A 9,663-nucleotide genomic window follows, 5' to 3' on the forward strand; every position below is an offset into this window, starting at 1 on the left:
GCCTGTCAGGCGACACTTCCCCACAGGCAGTGGAACACGGAGTGAAGCGCGATGAGCCTAATGAGGAAGTGTCGCCTGACAGGCACGTGAAGAGCCCAGCGTTGGGCGCGCCTTCCGAGGCGGACGCAGAAAGGCGCGAATCTCCGGAGGAAGTGGGACACGAGGAGGAGCCTGATGAGGCTAGTGAGGGTGAAACGTTGCCTGGAGGGGACGTGAAGAGCCCAGCGTTGGGCGCGCCTTCCGAGGCGGACACAGAAAGGACCGAATCTCCGGAGGAAGTGAGGGAAGAGGAGACGCAGGATGAGGCCAGTGAGGGTGAAGCGTCGCCTGACACGGACGGCGGCATTTCACCGTTGGGCGCGCCTTCTGAGGCGGACACAGAAAGGAGCGAATCTCCAGAGGAAGCGGGACACGAGAGGCGGCACGAGGATCGCGGAGACGGAGTGGCTCGTAACAGGGACGTAGACGAGGCAGCGGAGAAGCCCTCTCCTGAGATGGAAGCAGGAAAGCCCGAATACCCTAGTGTCGCGGTAGCGTTTTCGTCGTCACCTTCTGCAGACACTCGTGCTCCGAGGGAGACAGGCACCGCACTAGTACCGCCCAGGAAAACGGATGGGCCCGCGAGGAAACAGACGGCGGAAGGGCTTCCACCGCACTCGGCAGGCCACAAGGAGGACAGCGCCGCAGTAGTTGCCTCGCCGCTACAAGGGCTGTTCTTCAATGTAGATCGGGCTGCCAGCGCGGGGAGCTCAGACACGCCACTGAATAGAGAAGGCATTATCTTCAACCCAACGGTTATAGACCAACTCATCGCTGCCATCGCTGCCCAAGTGGAGAACAGGGATGGCTCCGCTCCCCTCTTTCTGCCTTCGATTTGTCCTGCTTGCAAGGTAGAGATCGTCACTTACGCTCCGATTCACCTGCCGGATATAGGAGAGGGCAGAGAGTTCGAGCGGGCGCGACAGCAACTTAACTATCTCCAAGCTCGGCACACGCCACAGGATTTCCCGGAAGAAAGTAGAGACAACGCGGAACCCTCCAGGCCCCGGGCACCTGTTGATGGGATGAGCAGGACAGCAGGCGTAGCTTCCTTCATACGTGTCGAATCTGCGCAGTCTCCGAGCACCCCAGCAACCGCACAATCTCAGAGTTCGACACTGGAGTCGTCGTCGGTGCTAGAGCCTCCTGAAGCCAGAGACCTCCCGCAAGACCTTCAACAAACCGTGACGGCAGTACAGACCAGGGCAGGCGACTCTCGGGAGAGCACTTCGAGTGAGAACCGCAGAAAGAGACCAAAGGAACTTAGGGGTTTGTCAACGGACACGCGAAACACACAAGCGGTGGTTCTGCAGGAAGGCGGCCTTTCACGAGTGTCCTCGTCCCTCAAGGCCAGCCGGCCGACGAAGCATGGTAAGATGTGACGTCTCAGGTTGGAGCCCGCAGGCGTATCTAAATCAGGAAACCGTTGACTGCGTCACAACGATACTAGGGGCGCTCAGGGCCGATGTAGTGTGTGTCACCTGTTCGCACCAAAACTGAGGAGCGCTACACTCACAACTACCCGTCGCAGTGAAAACTGAGGGAAGAGTACCGGGGTCCGCTGGTGTAGAGGTCGCTGGTGCAGACCGCCTTGAAGCAGCACAACACTCTGCCGCGCGACATTTTTGAAGACCGCCACCTACAGGGGAAGAATTTCACTCCATTTTTCTTACCGAACACTGCAGATTTGAGCAACCGAACGTTTCACTTAGACAGTTACAACTGATGTTGGCGTGGATCTGAAGTTCCTTCAGCGAGGGACCCCGCTTGGCTCAGTAGCATCTCGCCTGGACGCAAGCATCTTGATCCTCGTGTACTTTGGGCTTCATTTGTCGTAATGTATCACCTGGCTCCTTAGCTTCGCAACAAAGGTATCAGGAGCAGCCACTGGGCAGTCCAGCCCGTACGCGGTTGCGTGCTTCGGCATGTAGGCACTTTCAGGAACATCGAAATATGTCATGGAAGCTCCCTTCTGAAGAACAGGTTCTTGCTTGGTCTTTTTTCACTAGTGCACATCCAGACAGGCGTAAATGTCTTGCCGCCGCGGTCCTCAGTGACATGCTCAGATGAACGGGATGCTCATGTCGTGCGCACGGATGAAGTCGCCTCAGCCACTACGCATGGGCCTCCATCGTCTCTCCCTGTCTTTACAGAAATAGCACCTTCCGCAGATGATCCCAAACCACCAGGCGTTCACCGGAGCCGGCTAGAAGCTGGCGAAGAAGAAGGTGTTTTCGTCGTGATGTTTGCATGCTTTCCAGAAGGAAAGGGCGACACCTCACTTATGGTGGCCAACCTAGAAGTTCGGGTTTCGGTAGGCTAAGCAACCCAACAAACCACGGAATAGGCTGCGACCTAACTTGCAGTTCGCGGCTGCGGCGACGCCATAACGGTTCGCCACGACGCACTATGTAGACCCGGGACTCGACAGAATTTGCTACCCCGCAGAAACTATGGCTACCGCCGGACGATTTTCTCACGGACTGTTATAGCTTTCGTGGGCTCAGAAGCCGGTGCGAAGATATGCGTCATACACTGTACTTTGCCACTCCATGGGGTGACCGCCGATGCCTGTTTCTTTTTTTTTCCTTTCTGTACTTGCAGTCAGAGATGCCGACCCCGGTAACCGCGTAGAGTGCTTCCAAGCCACACTGAAGCGATAGAGGGTCGCACACGAATGACGACGAGGCGCTTTCCATTTCACTGCAAAGCTGGGAAGCCCACCCCCAGTGAATTCTTTGTGTATAAGCCACTGCACCGAATCTTGGCCCTTGTCAACTGGAATTCGCTTTGGCCGTTTTCCTCGGCAGACACTCCTTGAAGTTCAGCGGTGTGAAGAAGATAAAACTGACTTGTATGCAGCTTTAACACTCAGTCGGACTGACTGTGCACCCGACTACGTGTGACAAGAAGCACTGGGCGTCCGATGTGACGCGTGCTGTCATCCAAGTGTATCGTTTCAAAATGTGTGGTTATGAGTCATTTTGGCTTGGAGCTGATCCCTTTTTCGTCGCCTCACAGTGGCAACAGGTGAACTGTACAAGATTTGTAAAGGTGTATGAACGTTGTCCGGGTAACTGCCCTAGAAGGAGCCGCACCAGTTGTAAAGCGTTGCTCAGCTGATTGCCCTCCCCTGGGCCGACGGCCGGGTGGCCAGACTGTGGTTTTCGCTAGCTGAGTGGTCGACGGATTCCTACAATTCCTCGGCACATGACGGCGGCACAATTTTATGCGCATTCGAGAGACGAGGAGGCGGTGGGCTGTTTTCCTCTTTCCGGCCTGCTGTCCTGAAAGTTGTCCGCTTTGTACACATCCGCAACATCTCTGCTCAGGTTTACTAGCTACCGCACGCTAGATACTGTGACGGAGTCTGCTCTTGCTTTCTCGCAGTTACGCGAGCCACCCTAAACCCTGTACTACGCGAGTGCTGCCTGGATCGCTCAGTGCGCCGTCAGCATTCCAAGTGGGTAGGTCCCGTCTCAACAAACCCGTAGTTGATGCCTCGGGGTCTTTGGCCGGGTTTGCAAGGCTTGAGTCTGTCTTTGCTGTGGCGACGAAGACGCGTCTAACCAAATCAACGTGACACTGAGGCTTTTCAAGCCTTGCTCAGTCTTTGTACTGAAGGAAGACTGCGTACCCGAAAGACGCAGCATGTGACGATTTCCACAACTTCCACGGGTTGGCATGTCAGGCTGATGGAGCCCGGCAATCGTCCTCAGGGCCGCCGAGCAGATTCGTACTCCTGGTCGGCACCGACTTTAAGAATCCGGCTCACGCACTTGACTTTAAAAAAAGTTCAGAACGGCAAATCGGGAGAAAAAAAAGTTCCTTTTTTAGAACCGTGACAAGCGACCACTCACCCAGCACAATAAAACAGTCGTCACCTCACGAAGCAACGACGCACGTTTATTCTGGCAGTGTCGGGTGTTCTCCTCGAAACCCATACTGTCCCTCTTAGAACAAAAACCAATTTCCTGCTGAAGTACGGGCGAGCATACCCTTTCGCGCAAGACAGCTGCCACTCGAACACCGAGAAGGAACACGTCGAAAGAACAGCCCTTTTGTCCGTCCTTACCCATGTGGTACTAGGACGGAGTGCAGCAGCGTACACAAGGATACGCACGACGAGTATACTCACTAATGATATTAGACGAGAGAAAAGGCACGCGTCGTCCGTGCACTCGAAGTAGACAGACTGAGACCCCGTCATCTGTAATGCGATGACTGCCATCAGCACCACGGGCACTCTGTGAGAAGCACACCTGTCTTCTGTCTACAGACTGTAATCACACCGACAAGATCAGCTTGGATGTCCGCCCAGACACTCTGTCGCTGACACAATTTGGAGAGTCCTCATTGGGTCTGAACGATGCAGTCTGTCTTGTTAAGACACTTCCTATTCCTGTCCGGGCACTACTTGCGGCCCTTCTCCGCAACTCCCACAACCGGAGCATCCCCCACACACTCGGCGGACGAGACGCCCGGAGGCCCAAAGAAACCGTGGAGCCCGTATACCGACCTGACCAGAGAAGCGGTCTCTAGCCGGGATGGCAAAAGCCGGTGGGCTCCCAAACATCTGTACACGTGTTTCTGGGGAAAGGATGCCTGCGTATGGGGGGTACGGTTGCTATTGCGAAGACTCAACATGCGAACGCACGCTGTTACATTACAGTCGTGCACGCATGCCCACGCGATGTAAAAGTAGAACCATCCTGTACTGGACGCAACGCAACGGAGGTTCAAACAGAGCCCAGTAGGACAGCGGACAGTTTCTTGAAAAGCAAACTTCAGAAGTTTTGCGCCTTTGTCTCCTCAGGCGGTTCGTTCTCTCACACTCATGAATGAAAGAGTAAAACAGAAAGGTGACGACCTGAACACCCCCTGGCGCAAGAGACAATTTACAACAAAGGATTTTATGCATGAGGACAGCGCTTTTTGGAGCTCGACACGATTAAGACAGACCGCCTGCGGCAGCCATGAGGGCGGCCCAGCCCGCAAGATGCCAGGAAGAGAGCTGCCTGCAGCGTGCAAGGAACTTGTGAAGCTTCGCGTACGACGCGGGGATGTCTGCGAACTGCACACAAAAACCGACGCGAATGAGTAGTACGTAACACGGCCGTTTAAACCAGTATTGGACCAAAGACAAGTGCGGAGATGACGGGTTGCGCGCTCCGATTCTCTTGACTGTCACCCGTAACATGCGTGCTCCCAACACCAAAACTCAGGATTGCTGGAATCTACCGACAAACCTAAACACACAGTCATCCCACATAGCCCTCTCCCCAGTACACCTGACACTCATTCGATTCACTAGAAAGATGTCAGGCGATGCCATAGTGCGCAGTGGAGCGACGGCCTGCAGGCGGGATAGAAACAAGCCATGGAGCCCTGCTGCGGTAGGAACGTCCTTGACATCATGCATGTTGCTACATTTAGCGGAGGCTGAACCATAAGGGGGCGACAAAGACTCCAGAACACGACACAAAAGGAAGATTATCTGGCCCAAATTGGCCAATTCGTTCCTCACACACGTCGCGAAAAAAAGCCTAAAGACACGTAGCAACATTGTGCCATATCACACCGCAAACGACAAACCCTTTCTTGAGCGAAGAAAAGGTGCAAACTGGACTCTTCAGCGTCAAAAACGTACGTAGGATCTATCCTGAGCGTTCCTAACAGGCATAGGCAGTACAATGGGTAGAGTGCAGAATACAGTAGATTCGAGAACAATCGTGTACAGACCCATGAGCTTCGACGGCTTGTACCGACATACTTAAGTGTGTACTCTCGGCTAACTCACCCACAAGTACTGCAAACTCTCGTGATGCTTCTCAGCAAGAAGTTCCATGAGATCGTCTCCGTCCTCTTCCAAAAAGTTCAGACGTCCTCTCCCTGATCTTCCACCCCTCAAACCTTCACAGTCACTTGACAAGGAGGCCGGACTTAACGCTGCTGCTTTCTGCGCTCTTTGAACTACTTCTCCCCACAGCTCTCCTTCCAGCGGTTCCTCATCGAGGAACTCTTCCTCCCCCTGGCTTACATCGTGTCCCCCTGCCCCAAACAGTTTCGATGGTGTAGATACACAGGAGAAATTCACACACAGGGTCCTGAGTTGTTGAGGCGGGAGAGTCCTTATGAAGTCTTCCAAGGCATGAATCCTCTCCAAATCTTCTGTTTCCTCTGTTTCGAAAGAAACAGATCCTCTCGCCTGGCCTCTCACATGACTGTTGGGCATTAGTTGGGTGACACACAAATGACGTAACCGAGGCAGTCGCCCGCAGAGACCTTGCAACAGCACTGCGGGTAACGGGACTTCAAGCACCAAACACTCTAAAAACGCCAAGCTGGCAAGCCCTGGTGTTTCCTCGTCCAGTCGAGATGAGCAAAGCGACGAAGCATCCTTTGAGTCAGCCGGCTGCGCGCACTGAGCTCTCATATCTACTTCGAGTTCTGGGGGACACAGCCGGCTATGCCTTGCTGGGACCCAAGCCTGTGGAAGAATCCCTACGGGGCTCGTGGATGGGGCTGAGAGGAGTGGGGGCGTTTGAGATGCCGGCCCGCCGAATCCCGACTCACTGAGTGCTGCTCCGCTGAGGCATGATGAGCACCCGTAGGAAGGACGGTCGCTCAATGAGGCAACCGCTTCTGAGGAAGATGTCTGAGGTGAAAGAGACTGGCACACGACCCTTGATTCTGGAAGAGCAATCTCGCTCATTGAAGACACGGAATCTCGACGAGAGGATCCAGAAGGAAAGCCAGAGAAGACGGGGGAATCAACGACATGACCTTGGGCCGCCGACCACGGTGGAGACAGAGGCACTGACCGGGTGGGGGATGAAGGGCCAGTCCCCGTGGAGGACGTGCAGGGAGACGACCCGCAAACAGTAGAGGCATCACAGAATGTCTCCACTCCCAGAGTCTCGGGAAGATGTTGAGTAGGCGTAGGAGAGGGAAGAGCAGTGAGAATATGGACGGGAGTTTCTGGAAACAAACGAGCAGAACGCCTGACGGAAATATAGCATCACGTGTGAGCTGCAAGAACACACAGTTATCTGCGTTGTTCCTGATGGGTCTACACGCCTCCGGGTGTCTGAACTAACACACGCGCACTTCATGCGGCAACTAGAAACCAAGAAAAAGACGGACCGATCTTTTCAGAGGCGGTTGGCGGCAGAATGCAAAAAATGCGGTACTATTCGGGAGTCACGCGTTCAGCGGCGCACCTTTTCCCCTGAAATATGTACTTTTGACTATTATCGGTAGTGCTATGCCTCACACTACATTCATTATGCATGAGAGACTTGCTTCACCCTGGTGTCTTCTATCTAGTCTACCTAGGATCGAAACGGAATCTTGACAGCAACCTGCAGAGACCAAGGAGTGAACCAGCAACACGCTGAGGACCTTCATATGTGAAGTTTGACCTCAATTAATTACAACGCCCCAGCCCCATACAACCCGCCGAGGGGAGGATTTCATGGCCGATATGCTCTTCGGCACCTCGGCATGCTAAGACAGAGCAGTGGGAAAACGCCCCCACATTATCCATGGTATCCACGTAGAGAGTCACACGTGTCACCAGGACTCCCCTCGAGATCCAGGGCTGTAACATAATAAATCGCAACTCGGAAACCAACACTGCAGACAGCCGAATGGCTGGAAGAAAGCACGGAGCTCACCAATGCGAAAGATACAGGAATCAGGGGGACCAAGACCGCGGTAGAGATCGAGTCTCTGCAACAAGGGAAGGGAGAAGGAAGGCGGGCTGTCTGCCTCTTGGGCAGAAAAACCATCTTCCGCTGCGTTGAAATGACCAGCTTGTGTCCGAGCACGCCGTGACCCGCTCCGTTTTGACTTCGTCCCAGGAAAAAGAAGGAGGGAGAGAAGCTCTGCCGCCTGTTGGCTGGAGTACACTGACAGCTGGAGCCTCGAAATCCACAGAAACGGTGGGAGGCGCTGTCTGAAGGGGAGGGTCGTTTGAGTGAGACGACCGGGAAAGCGGTTGCATAGTCGCTGTCTGCCGCTTGAAGCAAGGCGCAGCAGTGCAGTCTTTCCGTCTGTGAACGTTGCGTCCACGTCTCTCCAGCTGAAAAGAGAGAGGGCAGCGAAAGAAAGCGAAAAACTGTACCACTGCAAGCGAAAGAAGACACGAGCAGATCCGGACTCCGCCTCATCGTGCGTCCACCACGAGATCAAAACGCTGGAAAAGCATGTAACAGGTCCTAAGAGACTAACAGCGGCTATGCGCTTCCCCAGGTCCATGCAGCAGGGCAGCGTCTGCTTTTACGTATGGGTTTGACTGGAGTTCCTAGCACTGTACCCCTCATCCGGTCTGGTCTCTACTAAACCGGCTATCCGGGTTTCGTGAGCATCAAAGGGCACCCTTGAAATTGTACCTCGAATTCTGATCTGCCGCTTCGCTCCAGGACCTGCAAACTCTTGCGAGTGTGCGCCGGTCTCGCCATGGCAAGCACTCCAGAAGCTGCGCGACGACCTCTGGCTGCTGTAGAGCTGCCGAGTGCCCAGGAGAATCCGAGCTAGGCGAGGTAGAGGCAGGAAGCACGTTCCGCCTCATTGGGTTAGAGTTTTGTTGGCCTTGCAAGCTGCTTCGATTCAAACCAGAGCCAGCCCCGCATGCTGTCGCTCGAAATTGCCGGGTTTTTTCTCCGGTGGACGGCGTCGCGAACGGTCGAGAGACAGTCGATCTGCCATGAGGATCTGTTACATTCATGATGACCGCGGCGATCTAAAAAATTAGGAGACGTAGACTCGCGAAATGTAGTGGAGTCTACGGAACAGGACGGGCAACAAGGAGTGCCAGGCCGGCTCTGCTGTTGGGGTGTAGTCAACTCCAGATGCGCCGCTGGACCTGCGGGGGGACAAGACGCGCTCAGACTCAAGCGATTGAGCGCCGCCTCCGCCATGCGATCCGATCTCCGTACAACTCAAGACGGTCAGAATACAAGCAATAATTGAAAACACGCCCAGAAGAAAAAACGATACGTATCGAGTCGACTTTAATGCCACAGCGTGACGGTACATTGATGCGATGGTCGTGAGACTGCCGCTGAGCTGATTGCTTCTACTGCATGACAGGGCCGCCGGAATAGTTTGAATTACGGTCAATCATCGACCACATGCAGGACCAACTAAAAAGGAAAAAGCGAAAAACAAAACGTAAGTGCCTTGTGTTAGCTGAGAAAAGCCACGCCATTCCGGGAAAGAGAGGTGTCTCTCCCGGGGAGCGTCTTCGAGAACTGCTCGCTAGCTAGGGGGCCGGGGGTTGTCCCGGCAAGTCCACGGCCGCTCGCTGCGCGCGACTATTTTTAGCAGCACTTTGCTCTACTCGCCTGTGTGAGGGGGTTTCCCGTGCTGCTTCTATACCTCATCGCACGGGCACTCTGCCGTTTGGAAAGAAGTGGAGGGGGCGCGTCCATAAAACTAATTCCGCCGTAGCACCGCAGAGAGCAGAACGAGACCGACGTGTCTGCGAGCTGCGTAAGATACCCGTCAAAGCCGACGCTGCTTCGCGAGAGCAGCTGAAATAATCTAATGAGGTTTCCTGTCCGCTTTCAAGCAATGCGCCAGTCGGCCGACATGCAAGCGGACAGGAAACCTCATTAG

The 9,663-nt window shown here is 54.5% G+C and overlaps 2 protein-coding genes across 2 annotated transcripts; one reads left to right on the forward strand and one right to left on the reverse strand.

Moving 5' to 3' along the window:
- Positions 1-20: 20 nt before the first annotated feature.
- CSUI_009580 (uncharacterized protein) lies at positions 21-3,161 on the forward strand (the record flags this gene model as incomplete). The annotated part of the gene is made up of 3 exons (XM_068069694.1): positions 21-1,410; positions 2,193-2,353; positions 2,644-3,161. Coding segments are annotated over 3 exons (1,581 nt in total), but the record flags the coding sequence as incomplete, so codon positions are not given.
- Positions 3,162-3,821: 660 nt separating this feature from the next.
- Positions 3,822-8,785, reverse strand: CSUI_009581 (uncharacterized protein). Its single transcript, XM_068069695.1, has 4 exons — positions 8,436-8,785; positions 7,719-8,125; positions 5,840-7,020; positions 3,822-5,113 (listed from the first exon to the last, which is right to left on the reverse strand). The coding sequence occupies exons 1-4, from the start codon at positions 8,768-8,770 to the stop codon at positions 4,991-4,993; spliced, it is 2,046 nt and encodes a 681-aa protein (XP_067918330.1). The 5' UTR covers positions 8,771-8,785; the 3' UTR covers positions 3,822-4,990.
- Positions 8,786-9,663: the final 878 nt, after the last annotated feature.

This window comes from Cystoisospora suis (assembly GCF_002600585.1).
Source record: "Cystoisospora suis strain Wien I chromosome Unknown contig_5787, whole genome shotgun sequence".
NCBI lineage: Eukaryota > Apicomplexa > Conoidasida > Eucoccidiorida > Sarcocystidae > Cystoisospora > Cystoisospora suis.

What these genes read in the sequence shown, in the direction of transcription:
- CSUI_009581 (XM_068069695.1), bottom strand. Translation starts at nt 8,770, where the DNA reads ATGAATGTAACAGATCCTCATGGCAGATCGACTGTCTCTCGACCGTTC. An exon ending in TTCCTGTATCTTTCGCATTG is followed by an intron (nt 7,021 to 7,718) that starts GTGAGCTCCGTG and finishes GTTTGTTTCCAG; the next exon opens with AAACTCCCGTCCATATTCTC. An exon ending in AGAGTTTGCAGTACTTGTGG is followed by an intron (nt 5,114 to 5,839) that starts GTGAGTTAGCCG and finishes TTTTGTGTGCAG; the next exon opens with TTCGCAGACATCCCCGCGTC.